Genomic DNA, 22,350 nt, shown 5'->3' with positions numbered 1-22,350 from the left:
TCAAAAGGCTCAACAGAAACAGAATTTCCAGCATTGCTCCAGTCCATGTTAGACAACAACAGCCATGCTGGGTGTAACCAGAAGTCTTTTTAGCACAGGCACCTGGTCTGAGTAGATGGACATTTACTGTTGCTCAGTGAATGAAAGCTGTTTGCTGTCTATCAGACTCTATAATTTCAATAAAGCACTAAATGCGTATATAGATCCAAAAAGTATAGAGGCTATAACTTGCTTGGCCTCCAGGTATCTCATGTGAGTTCTGAGGCAAAATCATAGAATGGCTTTAGTTGAAGTGATCCAAGGATCACAAGATTCAAGTCCCAGCCCCACTGCCACAGGCAGGGCCACCAACTTCCAGATCTGGTACTAGACCAGGTTGCCCAGGGCCCTGTCCAACCTGGTCTTGAAGAGTCTGCCTATTTACTAGATGTCAAAGGATCTCTTTTGCAAGTACTTTTCCAGTGTTTTGTTAAACCTTCATAAACATTTGGCATCCAATGGGAACCGGCTGAAAGAGTTGACTCTTCAGCTTGGCAAAGAAAAAGCTCTGGGGGGACCTCAGGGTTGGGGGGGGCCGGAGGGGGGGGGGCTTTTAATAGCAGCTTTCCAGTGCCTTGAAAGGGGCCTACAGGAAAGCTGAGGAGGGACATTTTATAAGGGCAGGCAGCGACAGGACAAGGGGAAATGGCCTTAAACTGGAAGAGAGTAGATTTAGACAAGATATTAGGAATAAGTTCTTTACTGTGAGGATGGCAAGACAACTGGAACAGGTTGCCCAGAGAGGTTATGGATGTCCCCTCCCTGGGAGCATTCAAGGTGAGGCTGGATGGGGCTGTGAGCAACGTGGTCCAGTGGGAGGTGTCCCTGCCTACAGCAGGGCGGTTGGAACTAGATGATCTTAAAGGCCCCTTCCAACCCAAACCATTCTATGATATCCTTGTGGCATGGTATCCTTCCAGTTCTGTTTGATGCCTCCTTGGTCAACTGAATACAGCCACAAACTTACTTTCAGCTCTATTATGTTACTTGCAAAGGGAGAGACTAGCCTTTTAGTTCAACTCACCATTTATTGCTGTATTTTAAAAGAATGGTTATCCATAAATTAGATTCCAACTTCCAAATGTAAGCCATCCTTAGAAAAACACTGATAAGGCATTCCTCTTTAACTAAATATTTATATATTGCTGTAACTTAACATAAGTACACGTAATTTTAAAAGTCTTTGTGCATGTCTCTGTTCAGCTTGCGTCTCCATTCTTGATTGCACTTTCTCAACTTACCATCATTGCCATAAGAATGCAGAACTCACTGCTGGCAGATAAAAGGCAACAGAAAGAATAACTAAAGCAAAAACATAATATAAATTCAACCTATGCTGATATCACAAATAAATCTCACAAGTCCTTACAGTCTCTGATGTGCAGGTGTAAAATAAATGTAAATAAAACTGCATTTTAATCACAAGGTTAATGCATATTAGATAGCATCTGTAGCTATTAAAAAAAAAAGCTCACAGATGACAAAGGAACTGAAACACCAACAGCAAGAATCACCATATGCAAACACTGACCTTCACAAACCTTCCTAATCTTCTTCTTTGAAATCATGGCACCATTGCAATTATCAAACTTTTTAAAATAGTATCAAACTGTACAGAATTTACCAGGAGTCCAACTTTATTCTGTCAGCTCAGTACAGCTTACAAAAAGCTACTATTAAAAATGGTAAGGAAGACATGAAACATTCATGTCATGCAGACACTTTGAAACTTGAATTTCACAACAGACCATATGCAATGCTGAATATACACAAAGTAGAATTTGTAGTATGACTGGTTACACAGAATGGAAGCCCACAAAGCATGAAGCATGAAACCATGAGAAGAGCTAGTTTTAGTATTGCTACATTTCTCTCTACCCCCCGCAGTGGGAAAAAAAACAACCAACAACAATACAAACCACACAAGGCGACCTTAAGTTATGACTTTGAAAATTAATCTTCCTAACCAGTCTTAAACATGACGCTGCAACCTAACTTCAAGAGTCCATGGAATAACAGGGGGTCTACAAACTTTCACCAGGAAAAGCAATGCAGAGTTGCAGTGCAAGGGAAGACGAGGACAAAGACAGGTAATCTGCTCCAGATCCACTGATCTGCTGTCTGCATGCAAGCAGAATAGGCTCAAGTAAGCAGCGCTGTTAAGCATGACTCAAGAAAATAAAAGTAACTGAAGAAGGGAAGTGTATAAATGCACTTTATTTTATTCAATTCATATCAACTATCATTATTATAAGAAACAAGCACTGTTTATAATCAGATGCATAACTTCACTTTAGTTGGAACTGTACATTTTTTTTAGCGTTAAATGTGAATCAAGACAGATTGAATATCACTTTTCCTGCAGTATCTTTAAGGTAAAATGGTTAAAAAAAACAGAAAAAATGAGAACATTCTAAAACAATTTCTATATATACCACACTGTTGGAAGAAACAAGCTTGTCTTCTTCCCATTATTACTATGAAAATGCAATCAAATTTAGCAGATTAAACAACAAATGTCATCTAAAAAAGCACTATACTTCTCCATACACGGCACAAAACATTTCAGTAGATTGCACAATTTACTCGAGCAAGCCAGGTTCAGTAGAGCTGAGACAAAAACATACCAAAGAACCTAAAACAAAAACATTCTCCCATTCACACACTGATGCCTTGTGGTAGAGGATGTACGCTTACTAACACTCCTCAAACAGTCCATCCACAAAGTGAAAAAAAACCCTAAAAATCTCCATCTCACGCTAATCTACATCCTCCCTATGCCAGTTTTGATTTCAAACACATTGCTGACCACCTGCCTTTATCCTTACCACAAATCTGTTTTCTCTCCTACTTCCTGAGCACCATCTACCCTTCTCACCCAGAAAACCCAACAGGTTTACCTTCAGTATGCAGACAACAGATCTCAAAGTTCCGTTCTATCCCTCCTTCTCAGTTTGTTTTCCTGTTCTTAATTCTAGCTAATATACCCTTCCAGTGACTCTCACGGCATTTCCTAAAATCCTCTGCTTTCAGATTTCACCACAGCAACCTTACTTGCAGGCTACTCCAACATTCTGCAATTCAATACACTAAAGATTGGTCTGTAGCTTCTGATGAAGGGCTACAATTCATGAGCACCATACAAGGATGCACAGAAAGAAAAACATTCGCTTGTGGACATTTTTTTTGTAAGTCAGCGACCTCCAGCTGCCCCAGGACTTACACTTGCTTCTCCCAATCTCTCTCATGAAAGGCTCTCTCAGCAGTAGGGCACGTTTCACTGCCAGCAGTACTTCAGAACAGGAAAATTCTGACTCGAAGAGGTCTCAACCTTATTTCCCAGTTCTTGAGGCCAAACTGCCGAATTAGAACATTAAGGAGCCCTATGTCTATACGACGCTCTCAGATTTAAATTCCACTGAGCTGAGTGGGTAATTACTTGATTTTTCCATTTTTCTCATTCTTTATGAGGCCATCAAGGAAGCACAAACCACCATAAACTCAGTAGTACACAGTGACAAAACCAAGTATAAGCAGCTTCAGTAGAAACAAATACACAGTTAAAGACTGTACATGAGGATTTACCAAATAAGGTATCAGAAATGGAATCATACAATAAATACGAGTTCAATATTACTTAATTCAAAACACTTGTTAAACATAATCAAGTTAAGCATTAATGGGTGCACCCCCAAGAGCCAGTTCCAAATAACATTACCTCAGCTTAACAAGTACCCATGGAATCCCATTGCTAGAGTAACAAAATACAGGAGTTTCACTTGCTCACACACTTGCATCAATTACTTTTAATTTCTTGATTTTCTTTTTCACATAGCCCTTCATTACTGACTACTAGATTTATTTTTCAAAGATTCTTTCCTCTTAAAACAAACTATTTTGTTTACTTTTTTTTTTTTGCTAAGAATCTTTTTTTTTTTTTTTTAATAAGTATACACAGCACATCTGACACTTCACTATCAACATTGTTTTTCTGCTAATACTATAATACAATGGAAGGTTTGAGGAGTCATCTTAAAATACAGAATTTATGTCCGTAATAGACTAGCATATTCAAGTAGACTAGTATCTACTTTATGTATAAATAAAATAAACCAAAGGCAAGACAGACCAGGAGAGCTGTTTCCTTTCTCCTATTTTCTGTTCTTCTGATGTGTCCCTACAAAAGCATATCATTCTCTTTTGCTACAGAAAAGAACAATAATCAGAGATTGTATTTTCACATTAGACACTGAGAGCTTAATTGTTCTGAATCATGACTTTCTGAATCTGAACTGAACTCTTTCATTTGTGCCGGGATAATCCAACCTCCTGGCCTTGCCAGCAAAAAGTTTGATCAGCTTCCATCTAACACCCAGTCATGAACAGCACAGTTTGGTCATGCCTGTTAATCTTTTGGTATTGTCTACAGCGTATGAATTGCAGCATGAAACAAAGCTGTCTAAACGGACAACAAAAAACAGCACCAGAGAATAACTTTTGTGAAATACAAGAAAAGCAGACATACACATGAAAAATCAGACTGAAAAAAATGAATAACATGTCAACCTCAGTGACGAGACAGTGACAAAGCATAGAGAAGAGTGCAGCAGTAAAAACAGCATCTGCTTGCTCTCTGCACCATCAGGACAACAAAGCTATGTAAACATGTAGCAAATTTTATAGTAAGAATAAGCATATTGTCCTGCTGTCTAGTAACAGACTCCCTTAGATCAGCTGAAAAACTATTCTATGTTCTAGGAAAAGACACCTGATTTCCTCAGCTGAAGAAATAATAATCAGCATACATTGTTTTGGAAATGATTGGAAAAGAAGAAAAAACAACTTTACTTCTAAACAAGACTTTCCAGGTGTTTGCTTTACTTGTTAAGTGAAGATGTCCATAACCAACGTGGGAATTATAAACGAATGGCAACATGCTTAGCATAATAAGTGAGCAAGGGAAGGCAAAACAAAACATAAAAACCAAACATTGCAGAAGCTCTAGCTTTGAAGCAAAATGGCAATAATTTAATGAAAATTCTTTTAATCAGTTTAATGGCATTTTCAGTCAGAAGAAACAGAGGCAGGAATTTTGTTTCTTCAAATGTTTGGATCATCCACTTGAAAAAAAAATAAAACACAGACCCAGAACTTACAGCATGCTTTTTGCTGGCAAACACTATACGTTCTCTCACCTCAAGTGATGCTTGCTGCATCAAGATATTTGATGCATCATTCTTCACAAATTTAAAGTTTAAAAATAAACAGACAACTGTGAGATTTCAACTCCTCTGCCCCCCACAACATCTTCCTGATTAAAATAGCTAGCAGTATCTTCATTTGTATGACCTTCTGCACAAAAACAGTTTTTGCTTACCTGATGCTGAGTTCATTAAGTTCTGTTGCACGGGAGGACTGGTGGGAGCTGTAACATTCATCTGGGAAAGCATGGCCTTCCTGGGATCTTGCCATGTTGTTGTTTGATCAATATGACTACAGAAACAAAGCAAGAGTTAGGACAGTCATGCGTTCACAATAATGACCTGCTAGCACAGAAAGTTTAACAACAAAAGGTTAAGCATGACAACAAGAGCCACATTCAAAACCAAACAAGAGTTTTTTGGATTCTGTCCAAGCATTACTATACCTCATATTCTCAAATACTTTACTCTGGTCACCATCATTTTCCCACCAAAGAGCTGCAGTGATTAGAGCTAGAGCAATGGAGAAATACAGCTCAGCATGAGTACTGGAAGCTAGACTGTTGTCCCATAATATATGCATTAATTAAACATTCTCTTCCTTTCCTTGCTGATTAGTTACTTGTCAGTTTTCAATGCAACTTGAGTGTCTTTCAAACCCAGCCAGTTATGCCTGGAATCTCAAGCACAGTCAAGTAGTTTGGCATGACGAGTTCATGCTCAGTGCCTGGGGAGCTGTAATGAACAGGCTGGTGAGTAATCATTAGTCTTCCCCAACATAGCCTGCATTCTCAGGTTATTTGATGGAGTACTCCCCCCATCCCTGAGAACTGAACATCTGTGGTAACTTAAGTAACCAGCTGCACAAGAGTAGTAACAAAAAAAAAAAAGCAACTGATGTTCAGCTGCTTTTCTATTTCATACTAGAAGATGAGGACAGTTGGATTGTCAAGTAACTCAGTGAGCCCTCTCTAAAAGATAATCACAAAACTTTGGGAGCTTTGATGTATCTGTTTTGAAAAGAAAAACCAAAACCCTGGAAAATACCTTCACTGTCATTCACAAAACTATTTAAGTCAATGAAAACACAAATGTAATGAATGATTACTTCATCTTCTGAGTATGCGATTAGCGTGGTTTGCCAATCTAATGAATAACAAATGCACGCTATTCATGAACAAGCATCATAGTATCTTGATGCCATTAATTAAGGTTGCTCTGAAAAGCTCACATGGACAAAAATAAAAACCACTAACATGCAGTAAGCTTTGACGGTATCAATTCAAACTCATACTAAAATAGTTTGATTAACAATTAGAATCCAACACATCACTAACTTGATACCACTCTTTCATCATACTAAACACTCTTAAAGTTACTTCTTTCTGGATTAGTAGAATGCCCAGTTTCAATTTCTCCAATGAAAGTTCTACATTTAAAGTTGCACTGCAGATTGCACTGTGATCCAATTTCAAACCTCGGTACTCAATTCACACGCTTAATTTGTACCAATGTTTTGTATCGTTTTGTACTTTTTTTCATGCCTCAGTATGTGTACAGAACCATCAACTAGAGAGTACGTTTTCCATCTTTATACTGGGATTTAAACAGTAATTGTGCAGAAACTCTTCCAGCTCACAGCTGATATAACTTTCAGGTATATTCAAGTTTAGGAGATGGTGCTGTATTTAGACATGCTAAAGGGGCAGACCACCTCAACACTTACATCGATGAAAACACCAACATCTGGCCTTGCCACCCTGCTCTCCACTAACTAGAATGGAACATATGAGAGCACTGTTAGGATGCAATTCATTTGAGAAATTTAAGGAGGTGAATCACACCTATATTCTGCGTTGCAAAGGAAGCCTAAGGTAAGTGGGTTAAATACACTGACATTAGAGGTGGTGAATCCCAAACTTTGTTTGTGTGTTTGCATGACCACAGCATCGCAGAGTTAAGTCATATGTTAAGGCCTCATCACAGGTAAAACTGGACATACAAAACAGAACATTATCTTCTCCTTGCTCTAAGCAATTAGCTACTATGACAAGAAACTACTAAGGAACCCTTTAATTCCAACTAACAAAAACGCGCTCCATCAATTTAGCAAGAGTTTTTAACATGTTCTTTGGTACTCAAAAATATTGCTTTTTTGTTTGTTTGTTTCTTAAACACCAAACACTAAGCTGTGTATGTGAATATTAGGCATTTTCACTTGATTGAAATGGAGAAAGTACAATTTCAAATGATCATAAAATGGCTCATAGTCACTCAAACAATTACCTCCACGCAATTATTTATCACATTGGAACAGGAAGTCTCCTGAGCAGAAACTAGATTTTATCGCAAAGTGACTTGGACTAAGAAGATTTATCTTAAGCCTTTTCCTCTTTCCTTGCATTCTACCCTCTTTAAACATACACAAAATTTCAGTCCAAAAGAGTTGTAGACATATTCCAAGAGACACAAAATAGGAAGGAATGCTTTTTCTACCAGAATGCAATAGTAAACAAAGCCTTACTCTGTGTGGCAAGTACTGCCTTGCATACAGGAAGCCACCCTGCTACAATAGGTTCAATTAAAATGGTGTCACTGCCACGTTAGTTTCCATGGCACACAATCATTACAGGTACTATTAGACATACTGTGCCTTTGCTTCCATATGTTTTCCAACATTCAGCTTAATGAAGAAGCAGGCCACATGCAGCAAGGCCTCCTTAATTTTTCTTTTAACCTACTTATTTACAGAACAAGGAAAAGCATAGTAAAGACTGCCATATATATACACCACATCTTAATATGAAAAAGCAGTTTTCATTTTTTTGACGGTCAATTCTACAAGGCAATGAAAACAGGGAAAGATAATACAGACATAAGAACACAGGTAATGTTTCACAGACGGTGTGTTTAAGTTACAGCATCAGCATGCGCCACTTCTCCTCTCTATTTCAAATTTGATATATTTGCTCAGCTCTGTTCTGGGAACAGTGGAAACTGGGAAACCACCACTGTGCCCATGATTACACATTCTTTTGTTTCCATTCAACTCCTATGAAAATATTTGTAACACTATATGCTTATAAAGCAGATACCTATGGTACATATTCTATAGCCTTTGTTTTTATACACTCAAAGAGTGTAGAGTATAAAAAAAGAAGGAAAAAAATTGTCTCACTGCATTACAAAACCATTTGCACAGTTGCTACAGGAACACATGGAAGCAACAGTCACCAACTTCTTCAAACATAACTGAGTAAGGAACAGACAAAGGAAGAAGCAATTTAAAAGTACTGCCAATTAGAGCACAGGGACAGCATTATCTGCTGCTTAATTACACGAGGCAAAGTAGTGCTCAGATGGAGTTGTTAATGTGGTCGGCTAGTTCAGACAGCAGCAGCTTCCAGCTTTGGCCTAGCTGGATATCCCTCGAGAAGTCAGCCAACAGAACTCCAACCAGCCTTCTTAGAAAAGAGCCACAAAAGAAAGGCCTCAAAGTAATCAAGTTGATTATGTTAAAATCACAGCAATCCCTAGGTTGGCTCATTAAGGCAACGTTGTCCCATCCCACACAGTTTTCTGCTTCCTGACCTACATACGCCTTTCCCTAACGTCTTCATTCAAAACCTGTCTCTTCAACTGCCTCCAAACCACAGTCCTCCCACATACCCCACCTCTCTATACAATGTCCTGAGTTTCTGAATGCTATATGGTAAAAAACTCCCCTAACACATCACAGCATATCAGTTCTCCTCCACAAGTTCCAAATCGTGCTGACCAACTGGAGGAACGCAGAGCAGACTAATACTCATTAACATGGGTAAAATATTTAAGTAAATCTTAGCACGATGGTAAGGAATACAGGTCTATATTTTGGTGCAGCACATGCACCAAGGCAACTTAGTATAAGCATCATGTATTTCTCATAACCAACCACGGAAACAGAATGTTCTCTGCTGGTAAAGATCTTTCCCTCTGTTTTGAACATCAGCACAGAAAAGGCCGAAAGAACTCTGACACCAGCACTGTGTTCTCTCTACCTGCACCAAACAGATTTTTTCCATAGTAGCTTCACTGCACACCTGCTGCCCCCATCCTTACATTCAGTATCATCACCTGAGCCACATTTTGCTGAAGTATCACTGTCAAATTCAAAAAAACCTTCATATATTAGTGACATATCAAATCCAGTGAAATCCATGACCCAGCCAATACACAGCACTATCAAAATTAAAACTCTTCATGAAGTAAAATCACAGCTCTGAATTCTGTGCAAAAAATAGACCAAGTAAACCACCTCAGAATTAAAACCAATCTCTAGTATAATCAAGGAACGTAAGGCATTTTACTTCACAGGATAAAGTCTCAAATCCAGCATCTTGATACTTATCTCTAATTGTCAGGTCTGGTGTCAAGACAAACAACTGTTCTATGGAACACTCTCAGTCACCCTCCACTAAGAGGCACTCCCAAAGCGCCATGGCATGCAAGGAGGACAAAGGACAAAGCTGCTACCATCACCTCCTATCAATTTCCAAAGTCATACAAATCACTTACCTCTTGACATGTACAGCTTTTAATAAAATGTTCTCATTTTATAAATACAAAGAGCATTTCTACACTCACTAAGAACTGGAATTTCTAAGTGAAATAAATCCTTTTTGGTATTAGACATCATCACACACCAGAAAGATTCTTCAGATTCAATTTGTAACCTAATTTTGAAGTGTTGGGGGTTTTTATTTGCTTTTAAATCGTAAGGGGAAAGAAGCAGGAGATCTTAAAACAATTAAAATATATATATGCCAACCCTCATTGAAAATAATCTTTAGGTGTTAACAGATTGATAAAATAAAACCATTCCTAAAAACGGAGAACTGATCTGCCTTGCTCTGGGTGTGATGCACCTTCCCATTTGTCCTCCAGTTGCTTCACTGATGAGACGTATCGAAAGCCACATCAGAAATAAATTAGCACAAAAAGGATGCTAAAAAATTTACTTTAATCCTTCAGTTAAAGGCTTCATTCATTAGGAACTATGTATCCATTCCAATCCAGGAATTACATGCAAACATACAGTTGTCAACTATAAATACTCATTTTGATATTCTATATTGTTGCAATTAGAGTCCCTGTTGCTCAACATACGTTTCTTAAGGTACTCCATTCATTTAATACAATTCTCAGTCATGACAAAGCCATGATTCTTCGCTTACTCTTTTTTTTGCCCTTATCTGCATATCTGCTATCATTCACAGGGATACTTCAGGGAGACCTGTCCTGTCACAAGAAAGGTTGCTCACAGGAAGGACATTCAGAAAGGCAAGTTGTTATTCAATATTAAATCATCATCATAAGATGCTTCTATGGCTGTATGTTTTAAAATGTAGACAGCCTTACGTTCCATGCCTGCATGAGAAAATTATTTCCAGTCTCTAGTAAAGTCATGGTGACTAACTTGGACTTCAGTGCTCAGAGCTTCGGGATGATTTTAAGAGTTCATTGGAAATCCTGGAAAAACCAAATAAAAACACAAGCACACACTGCTGACCAGACTGCGATACCAAAATTCTGAGCTTGGCACCGTGTAGTTTTTCTATTATATTGGGAGTAAATTGGGAAGTCTGAGTGACCGAGTATTTGTGCACAAACAAAACTAAACCTAACCTTCTCTAAAGTTGATATGAAATTTCAGTTTCTCATTAATTCCCAAATGTGAACTGCTCCATCAACGAGCACGTCACCTATGATTCTAATTTACTTTAATCTTTCATATTTTTCCTTTTGTCTCCTTAACCAACTGGTTTCCTCAATCTACGTAATGCAGAATGATACGGAATATTTTCCCTTTTCCTTCCTCACTTAAGAGCTTCAAAAATTAGATGAACCAGAGTAAGGTACTCCTTGTAAATGGCATTACTGAATTATTTTAAAGCTCTTGCCAGTACATTCCACTGCATCAAAGTTTGAAGTAATATGCTGAAAGTTGGCTTTTCTCCTGCCACTGAGAGAAACTGAATGAATACATGATTGTGATAGGCTGACGGTTGGATAGATGATCTTAGAGATCTTTTTCCCAACCTTAGTGATTCCATGATTAAATTACTATTTTTGCCCTTTAAATAAACATTTATTGTCAGAAACTCACAGAATGGCCAGGGTTGGAAGGGACCTCAAAGATCATGAACGTCCAACCCCCCTGTGCCACATGCAGGGCCACCAAACTCCACATTTAATACTAGACCAGGCTGCCCAGGGCCCCATCCAATCTGGCCTTGAACACTTTTAGGGACTCCCTCTTCAAATTCAAGTCTTTGCCAAACATTATACAAACTTGTCCTGCACCTAGGAAGTACAGTTTACCTGCAAGATACCAACCGTGCTATTAGGCAGAGAAGAAACAAGAGTGTGTACTTCTGCAGGGACCCAATCTCTACTGCAGAATCAAAACCGTGGTAGAGTGACTGTAGAGTCGTTGTGGAAGTGACAATATTTATCGTTGTGGAAGTGACAATATTTACTAATTCAACAAAAGAGCTGAAAGTAAATTCCTAAAAGAGTAGTTGGACTTTACAGATGTGCCAGGGGGCTGCACAAGCAAATTTTCCTAAGTTAGGTTTAAAAATGGGATAACATAAAAAACTTTAAGTAGCCTCAGTATGAAAAGCTTTTACCAGCACCCTCTAAAACTTGAGTGTAGGATGTAGAGCTTTCTGGGTTATGACTAATACAATACTCCTAGGATACTATTAAGCAGAAATAAATGGATTCAGCTTTGCCTGAGGGCAGAAGTTGTGACATTCTTTGTGCACTCTCTTTTCTACCCCACAAACACTATTTCAAGAAATTGAAAGATAGAAACGTGAAATAGCCTTCAGCTCTCCTGGTCAATTTATCAGGGGTTGCTGACTTAAAAGTGAAGTATGGTTCTCTGCAAATAGTTTAACAAAGTCACAGATTTATACCTTATCTAGCACTAAAACTCTGAGACGACAAATTTCAGTTCCAAGCAGCAACAGTAAAGAAAAAAGCCTCAAGGATAAATGAGACAGCTTTGTTGTTAGCAATTATCTCCATCTCCAGTTCAGTACTCCACAAACACTGTCCTAAATTTGAACCAGTTAGACCAGAAGATACAATTAAAGTGGCCTAAGGTTTTTTAGGAACTTTCCAATTGTCTCCTTAAATAAATAATTAAACAGACAAATGGAAAAACTGTTGTTCACAGCAATGAACATCTGATCTGCAGCGACACGATATTTCACCTACTGCGTTGGAAAGCACTGTGTTTCTAGTTATCCCCTCCTGCTGATTTGCAAGGTTTCCCTAGGTGCCAGGACCATGACAGATTAATATGGAGCACACAGTAAAATTTACAGCATCTTAATATGACCTCCTCCCAAAACCAGCAGAATGAAACTGAGATCCATTACAGTTTGTCTCAATAACAGTACTGCCTCCAACCACAGCCTAACTGCTTCAAACAAATACAAACAAAATTGCTGAATATTGGTGTAATACATAATTTGGGAGCACTTTGAATTTTCCTTGTCAGATCTGTATATGGTAACAAAGCTTGCGTTGCACTACTCCATTCAGGCTACTGGAGACGTCCTCACCCAGCCATACCACAGGCATACGATGACAGAGCACACTTGCTTCCATGATGGTACAGACAGCTCTATCCTTTCAGCTTGCAAAAGCACATACAAAAGCAGCAGGCAATTGTTAAGCATGCAACTGTGTTGTGCCACAGCTGTGATTTCAAATGACTTTGAAAAGAACAAAAGCAAAATTTATTATAAGAATGATGGGCACAAAAATCCTGTTGACAGCTACTTAGCCACGGATAGGACTTGATGATCTCTTCCAACCTTGATTCTATGATAACCAGGTAGAAAGAGGCTGTCAGAGCTCTATTCACTCCAAATACCGAATTGACCTCTGTCAGATAGTTGTTACCCTTCTAATGCCCTAACAGTCCCAGCCATCAGAAATTCATTCCACAAATTAAGAGTTTGAACCTAGATTAGTGCAAAGCAGCAAGGCAACTTAAATGCCTTAAATGTCTCTGACAAAAGTCTTAATTGGTACAGAAATAGATTTTGTGAGAGTCAGTTAAATTCTTGGACAGATCCCTCTTGAATTCCTTCCCAAAGCAGGTCCAACTTGCAAGATGCAAAGAACTAACATCAAGTCCTGGAAGTATATCCCATGAAGCCATATACACTGGTATATGAAACAGAGCTTAAGATACACAAAATGCTGAAAATTACTCAATAGCAGCCTTTATTAGCACTGGCCTCCACACAGACAACTCTCACTACAGGCACACTAAGGATTTAGTGTTCTTAAAAAACATGATTCTTGGATTCCTCCGGGGATCCCCCAGATAAAATATTATTGTTTTCAGAGTTTGAGAAGAAAGGAATGAGGACATTTTAATTTCCAGGGCTCTTTCCATTACTTGGAAAACTAGAAGAAAGAGCAGTATGTCTATAAAAAGAGAAGTGTCTATAAAAAGAGAAGTCCTAACTTTTACATTCCTTGTGCCAACTCAGTCCTTTTCCAAACTCCATAGAGGACTAAATGCTATGCAACCCTATGGTTGATATCACCAGACTTGATTTTAAGCCTGCTCTCTCTGTTCCGCAGAAGAAAAGGAGACTGCATTTAAAGGAAACCTCTCCTGTCTCTCCACCCTGTCCCCAAAGGTAAGAATTCTGTTCCCCACAGTTAAGCCACTCAACACACTCATAATTCATGTTTCTTTCTCTCCTTAATTTCAAATAAAAGAGACCAAGATATCAATAAGGAGAGCAAATCTAAAGGAAGAGCTGCATCCACCTCTATTTCAAGTGAAATTAATGGATTCGTTTTAACTTTAGTTGCCCTCCTACGCCTTTATTTAGGGAGGGAAAAGAAGACCTTCAGATGGAACCATTTTGTCTTCCATAACAATAAAGACAAGATTACACAAACACTAACTTTCACATTATTGAAGGCAGGACAGGCAATTTTCAGAAGTGATGGGCCATAGAAGCCCTTATCTTCTAGTCTTTCATCTCTGAAACTCCCTCTAATTTCTCACCCTATTTAGCTCTTAAATAGAGACAAAGAAAGCAACGGGGAAATCAAATGCATCTTTGCAAGATTAGGAGCCAAACAATCTTACGCCCCTTTCTATATCCCCTGTTTCTGGTTGCCTGAAGGTTTTCAAGTCTCTTAGGCTTGCCTAAGCATGCTGCAATAAAAGCTGCTAATAGCCAGCTCCCTTCGTATCTAGAGGGGGTTCCGAGCAATCCTGCTGAATAACCTTGAGGCTAACCACCACCAAGGAAAACAAAATATTAAAAGATTCTTCAGCTTATTTCCTTATTGCTCAAAGTAGGAAGTCTCAAAGACCAGTTCAAACTGTTTGCTCCAGTGTTCTGGCAGTGATCGCTCCCAGATGGCCCTAACAGGATGGGCTGACCAAAAAACTGCTAGGTAGGACCTAATAGAAACCATCACACAGCTTTTGCTGAAAAACAACAGAAAAAAAGATCTGTTTTTCTAGCAATTATATTGACAACAATTCTTAAAAACATGCTCCAGAACAGCCACCTCACACTGCAAGACATGTTTAGATGTTCCTACTTACAGGCATATTAATAATCATATGGATGGACTAGCATTTTCTCATTTGAGATTGGGAAAAAAAACCAACACCCAAACCAAACATACTGTCATTTTCCTATGTCCTTTCTTCACACTTGTGATTTAGCAACTTCATTCATCCCATGCATTTTATAGTCAGGTTTTTCTTCCAATTCTATTGATGTTCTTTTCTTCCCTTTTTTCCACTTCCACTTCCTGCATTGCCATTTCTTTTCTTCCCTCTCCAATTTACTCCTACGATCACATCTCAGGTAAAGCTTGTCACACTTCCAATTCAGATAAACACTGAGGCTACTGAGGAAGGAGGCGATTATGCTTGTCCCTGAAGACTTTGCAGACAACCATGCAAAACAAAGAAAAATCTGCCAACAGCAAGTTGCTGCCTGAGTGGGTACGTGGCAGCTACCTGCACAGCCATCTCCAGGCAATCCTGCAACTAGATTTCTCACCAGCAGATTATTCTTTTTCATCCCCCAGAGACAGATTTCCCAAGTTGAGAAGCATCAGAACTGATTTCTCAGCACCCAGATACAAAATAGTGTCCAAAGGCCTTGCTTTGAAAAGTTAGTTTTATTTACCCATTTAACCTGAGCTGGCAATACAAGGACAATACAGAGCAAATGCACAAGAAAAGATGAAGGTATTTTAAACTATGTAAGCTAAATACTAGCTATAACAATTAAATGTGTAGTACTCAAAGCTATTCTATTTACTTAAGAATGACCCAAAGTGTTTTCAACCTGAGGATTTTCAAGTTCCAGGTTCTAGAGCTCCCTTCACCACTCAAAAAGAGAGTAAAAGCATTAGTTTAAAAAGTTATTTTAGAAACCCACAGTGTTAAATTCAAGATAAAACTGATTTTGAATTCAAATGTCACTGCAAAAACTACCACGTGGAAGTTTTCCATTTGAAATGGCTGAAATAATAATATAATATATTCTACTGTTACGAATCTGAGGGAAACTCAGTGAAATCAAGACAAAAATGACCCCGAACAAACTTTCTGTCCAGAAGCAAAAAGCAAAGACCCTTGTAACCTCTAAGGCTAGTCTTTAAGAGATCTCCAATTTCAATTTATTTCAGGAAATGAACATTATAACATCAATAACGTAAAAGTAAAATGGTTCTTAAAAAATGAGTTTCTTTTAGAGATAGGCAACATTTTCATCTCTGTAAAAAATGAAGTACTTCACTATATGTGACAGCTACTATTCAGTAACTGCTCAGTCCTATCCTCAGATGCAAAGCAAACCATTACATATAATGGATTCCAACTTCTACTGAATTTCAGAGCTGAAGTTGCCAAGAAATCCTACATAATGAAAAATATCACCTTACTTAGAATAAGCTAATTCCAACTTTGGAATAGCTTTAATCCGTCCCTTATCCCCATCCATCCCAGTGTTCAGTCATTACAGGCAGCTGGGGGGGATGCAGAAGAAGGAGGGAGAAGAACATTCTATCCTTATCATCATTTTTTAAAATGGATTCATAAAATGTATGTGTAACATTTAAAAATCAGGTTTACTATAGCAGATTCTCCAATACAGTGAAGATAATTACATAGGTAAAGGTAAGTCCTCTCTAATACAACACATCCTAGACATAAAAGCAGGCCAGCTTAGAGGCTTCCCCAACACGCATTTTGGGCTTGAATAGTTTGGGTTTTATTTTCCTTTTAGGAAGTGAGGCCAGCTCTTAAACACAAGAACACCATTCCAGTGTTTGCTGACCATTAGTCAGCACTTCCCCAGGACCCATCCCTTTCCTCCACTCCCTTTCAGTTCCAAATGCCACCATTATCAACTTCCAGCTTTTCCTTTTTGCCTACAAACCTCACTGAGTGTTTCAGAAAGTCCCTGGTCTGTGTAAAAGCTTTTTTCCACTTTGAACTTTGGGACAAACTGAGCTCAGTGTGTACTTATCATCGTTCTACAGGGCTGCTTTTGACCTGGATTCACCAACCTCAAATCAAGCAAAACATGAGCCATGAGCCAGCAGTGCGCTCTGGCAGCTCGAAAGGCAAATGGTACCCTGGGCTCCATCAGGAGAGGGGTGGTCAGCAGGGACAGGGAGGTGATTGTCCCTCTCTACTCGGCTCTTGTGAGGCCCCACCTGGAGTACTGTGTCCAGGTGTGGAGCCCTCAGTACAAGAAAGACATTGAGATTTTGGAAAGGGTCCAGAGGAGGGCAACTAAGATGATCAGGGGGCTGGAGCACCTCCCCCATGAGGACAGGCTGAGGGAGTTGGGCTTGTTCAGCCTGGAGAAGAGAAGGCTGCGGGGTGACCTCATTGCAGCCTATCAATACCTGAAGGGAACCTACACCCAGGAGGGGAGTAAACTCTTCAAAAGGGCTGATAACAGCAGGACTAGGGGAAATGGTTTTAAGTTGAAGGAGGGAAGATTTAGGTTGGATGTTAGGGGGAAGTTCTTTACTAGGAGAGTGGTTAGGCCCTGGAACGGGCTGCCCAGGGAGGTTGTGGATGCCCCGTCCTTGGACGTGTTCAAGGCCAGGTTGGACGGGGTCCTGGGCAACCTGATCTGAATGTGTATGTTTGGTGGCCCTGCTAGGCAGGGGGGTTGGAACTACATGATCCTTGGGGTCCCTTCCAACCCGGGTGATTCTGTGATTCTGTGAAAACTGTAACTTCACAAGCTCTACAGTTTAAGTTCTGCCTATTTGCTTAGGTTTGGCCTGTTCAATAACCAGCACATATTCTGAAGAAGAATGTATTTCCTTTATATTTATAAGCTGTGCTTGTAGAGGCACTGCTAGTGATTTCAGTAGTGCCAAATGAGCACTGTCACGTATCAGTGACTTCAGGAACTGAGTAATAGGACACCACTCTCTTTAGCAGTGAATTAGAGATCCCAGTTAATGGACTAACATTCACACCAATTCCATTCCACCTTCTCACAGACAAGTCTTTGGACAGGTTATCTGGCACATACCTGCTGGGATGAGCAATGTGAACTGCAAATAAATGCAGCAACAAAGCACAAGCCATTGTCACAGCAAGCTTCAGAGTGTTTCCTCCACTGCCCTTTAAACTCAGCAACCTAGATTACTATCCAAACCGTAATCTCCAGACCAGATGTAAACCAGTACTTGCAGGCAAAACAGAAGACATATCAAAGAGCAGAATGAAACCCACAATTTCTTTTTAATTAACATTCCCTAACAGTCACCCACAATCAGCCTGCAAGAGCCTTGCACTGAGCTAAAGTGATCCATTGGGTCTGACCTGCCCCAGTACTTGCCATCGTTCTCACAGGATGGCAGATCTGTTTTAGTAATCTGAACCAACTGCTGGCCACTGCATACTGAAAGCTTTTAAAACAAATCCTATTTTCTCACATCCAGTTTGCATTCAGATATGGAAGAAGGAAGCACACCTTTCTGCGTTTTGACTCCCAGTTCCTTAGTTTTGAACTGAAAGGACAAGAAAGTAAACCCTGAGCTGACTGACTAATGCTCTCAGAGCTGTGCTTTAACGCTTTACAATTGCAGGCACTTATCAGGCAACTTCCTTCCACAATGTGTCACCTTCTCCAAGTTCAGCAGCAATCACGTACTGTTTAGTGCAACCTTAAAAATCTATTCTGTAATTGTTTTATATCCCTACAAAGGTCATAGCATCAAGCTTCACCTCAGAACTTCTTACAGTAAACTAGACATTAAAAAGGAAACAAAATAATTCCAGGTCCCACGACTGTAGTTCTAAAAATTGGTATATTGCAACTTCAAGTCTCCATTCCCTCATAGCTTATTATCCCTCAAACACGTTTTCAGAAATCTGTTTTCAGAAAGTTGTTACAAACACATTAAAATGAGGGGCTGTTACAGATCTGACAATACCGTGTTCTTCTCTACAAGGAACCTACTTTTATATTTCATGTAGATGAAGACGACAAAAATGTAACAGCATAACAAGAGACAAATACCACAGAACACAAAGAAAATACCCAATATAAAACTGTAAGAACTGAACAAAGCCCAAGCGCTGAGCGGTTTTATTGCTCAGTCCCCATTTAACGTGCTTTGTTTCTCCTCATCTCTGACTTTCCCCACATTTGGAGCTCTTCAGCATTTCAGTCTTACCTGGCTAACTAAACAAGCCTTGACTGCAGCAGCCCTGTAATCTAGCAGTCTATCTTCTAACTCACATACTTTTCCTACAGGGAACTGCTGCCAGGATGGTGAGGAGCATGCAAACGACCCAATACCACCTTCTGTGCTGGAACATGCCCAGAGCTGGCTGAGGCTGGCACTGCCAGCACCGCCTCCACCTGAGCAAGGAGGAGGCCCGCAGGCACTGCACGCTCCTCTGCCCACAGACCCGGCCCACAACTGCTCTCTTCTGACTTTTTTTGTCGATGGAACTGAAGGGTGAGGCAGTAGGCAGGTGTTCCTGAATACAGTACCTGCAGAAAGACTGTATAGCACTGTTACACTGTAAGTACACACAAGACACAATCTCCTGGTGGGAGCCTCTCCGCTACATTTCAATTAGAAACTGATCGGTGATGAGGGATTTCAAGCAAATAGATTTCTTATAAGCCTTCATCAGATAATACAAATTTATCTCAATACCACTGCAGGTGCTGGAGTAACACATAGATGCCCTGCAGCTGAAAATTACTGAAAAACAGTTTGCGCAGAAATAAATTGTCTTATTGGAAACAGAACTTGCATCCTATCCAAAAATGTGCAAGGATCTAATAAGCTGTTAACTCTAATACTGAAAACTTATAGCTGTTTTGCTAGACAGTGAAACTCATTTCTATTTCTGCACTTCCACAGAACTGAAGGGCACTTCCCCAAAACAATGAAGATACGAAGGCAGTTTACTTGGCCCAGAGCTGTGGAGTTGACTATTATCTACTTTCAGTCATAGAGAAAAATCACTGTCAGCCACTTGAGCACAGTACTGGGGTGATTAACCAGGGAGTGGCTGAGGAAAGGATGAAACATCAAACACATGCGGATGGTGGAAGTCTTTAAGAGGAAATACAACTGGCACAGGAATCCGGCAATGTGGAATATCAACAACTTCTAAAGAGCCAAACTTCACAGGGAGAAGCTGAGGCAGCAAAGGAAGGAGGCAGAAATTGGCAGAATTTACAAACAGCAGGAAGATTTCTTACCGAGAATGAACTGTGAGTTCACAGGAACACATTGCTCAAGCAAATTGAACTGTGAGGCATACTCACTGAAATAGAAGGAAGTACTGACTAAAAACAACAGCAGCCCTCTCCTGCTCTCAGGCAGAACATGCTTAAGCTCAGGTGAAAGAATTAACTCAATCCACTGAGCAGAAAGCTACTGCAGAGCAGAAGCATCGCTTAGCAAACAGACTAGGAGATATAGTGGAAGGATACAGCTACATTGGAAGATCGGCAACAGAAGAACAATAAAAAGAACACAAGGAAGAAATGAAGCTAGAAGCTAATATCAAATATTGCCAATATAAGAACTAATTTTTCTTTTAAACAGTGGTACAAATTAAAACAAAATCTGACATACTTGCAAAGTAAAACCACTGTTTCTTCCACGAGGCATCTGAAACGCAATGTAGGTAACAACTGAGAAACACAACACCATCCAAAGCCAGAAAGCAATATATTTCACAGTAAAAATATACACTGGCTGCATACAAGAAACACCTACTTCTCAGTACCAGAACTAATTTTAAAAGTATTGTGCAATGCCTTCTCTTTTGAAAATCTTGCCCCCAAAAATAAGAAAGAAAAGGTTCCCTCACTTTCACATTACAATCTAATAGATGAAACGCTTTCACTTTGCTGTAACTGTTAACAACCACGATTTTGCCTTACTTTTGAGGAGAAGGATTTTCTAAATCTCAACACCAGATATCCCAAGACCTCAAAGAAACGTGCATGTCTTCTATTTAAAGTGGTAACGCTGCTCTCAGCGCAGAGAAAGCCAGCACTGACTTGGCAGTTTTGTGCACAAAGCTGCCCATTTACTCCTTGCTCTCCTTGTTTTTGCTTTGCTGATCAAAGCAGTTGCCAAGTTTTTTCTTTACCATTACAAGGCAGGAAAAATGGCTCTCCTCGGAGAGGCCCCTTGTGAAGGTCAGAAAGGTTAGCTCCACAAGCCCTGGAGTCTGCTCTGATGCTGGAGTGATTGGCTGGCTTCCCTGCAGTTACCCGGCACTTCCCCTCCTTCACAATAGTGCGCTGGTTATGGAAACTAAATATGAAAGAGCATGGTGGGGGAGGAAAGAATTTCTATGGAGACAGTAAAAACACTTCCAAAGTTCTACTTTTTCAGCAGCCTGGAAATCTAGCGCTCTGAAACATTTTATTGCTTCCTGGAAAACTCACAGAAAGACTTCAGCATACTTTTTTTTTTTTTTTTTTTTTTTGTGATCCTCCCTTCTTGACCAAAGTTGTAAAGAAAACATGAAAACATGTCAGTGAGTTCACTTTTTTCTTAGAATACAAACAAATGCATATTGTTCTGCCTTGGTCTGGAAAAAAAAAGGTATTTCTTAAGATGTTTTCTTGCCCCATCTTGGATTTAATCAACTGGATCCCACAGGTCACACCCTCTTAATGAAGCTTGAAATGAAGGCAACTAATCACAACCCAGGTTTGTGGCATCTTCCAGCTCTTCAGCAGTATCACACTGGACACATTTTAATACCTTACAGAATAATGGCAGCTTACTTAAAGGTACCAGAGCCCAATCTCTTCTAGGTATTAAAGACAAGTAATGAAAGCACCTTGGAACACCCAGCAAAACAACCGGTGCATTTCAGATGGTGACAAAATGCACTCCACGTACTCTATAAATTCAAATCAACCACAACTATTTAGTTTTTCCTCTTAGGTTTCCGATGCTTGAGTAGTGGTACAGACAACAAAAGATCTAGCCGCTCTGATGCATCCTCCTCAAAGAAACAGATTCAACATTAGTGTAAGTAAATGAAAATACAACCATTTTCTATTTTGAAAAGGGAGTTTGAGATTTCATACTTAGAGCCACAATTTTTTATCGTTTTTAGAAATAAAATTGACTCTCAGCATTGTTCTCTTACCTCCATGAAAGTCAAGCCAGGCTCTCTCCACTCTAAAACTGAATCTCCACTCTAAAACTGAAGGCATCAAGTTGTGACTCCAGTGCCATCACTAAATGTTTGGACAGGTGTAGCTAATTAAAACCCAGCCATGTATGTGCTTGATGCTGAAAGCATCTCTGCAGCTGGTCTGAGTTCATTATGCTACCAGCAGTCCGAAGTACTTCCAGAAGGAGTCACATTATGCATCCCCACTAACAAGGCATTACAGTCTCATCATTAAACTACTCTCAGTATTTAACAACACAGAGCACCAGAAAGGCTGCACTGCCCTTTCTTCCTAGGAGGAAATCAACAGGCTTCCTGCTCTTACCACATCACCTCTGTTCATAACACATGTAG

At 39.6% G+C, this 22,350-nt stretch overlaps 1 protein-coding gene across 4 annotated transcripts in view; it reads right to left on the bottom strand.

Annotated features, from left to right (window-relative positions):
• Positions 1–22,350, bottom strand: part of YAP1 (Yes1 associated transcriptional regulator) — an 84,353-nt gene that overhangs the window by 34,405 nt on the left and 27,598 nt on the right. For all 4 annotated transcript variants that reach the window (XM_042862463.1, XM_042862465.1, XM_042862464.1 and 1 more), the window contains exon 3: positions 5,417–5,532. In XM_042862463.1, the coding sequence (XP_042718397.1) occupies positions 5,417–5,532 (116 nt within the window). The remainder of the gene's footprint in view (positions 1–5,416; positions 5,533–22,350) is intronic.

This window comes from Lagopus leucura, unplaced genomic scaffold, assembly GCF_019238085.1.
Source record: "Lagopus leucura isolate 7727_CA_CO unplaced genomic scaffold, USGS_WTPT01 Super-Scaffold_702, whole genome shotgun sequence".
Classification (NCBI taxonomy): Eukaryota; Metazoa; Chordata; class Aves; order Galliformes; family Phasianidae; genus Lagopus; species Lagopus leucura.
Note: the sequence above shows the minus strand (reverse complement) of the source record. Positions and strands in the feature narration are given on the sequence as shown.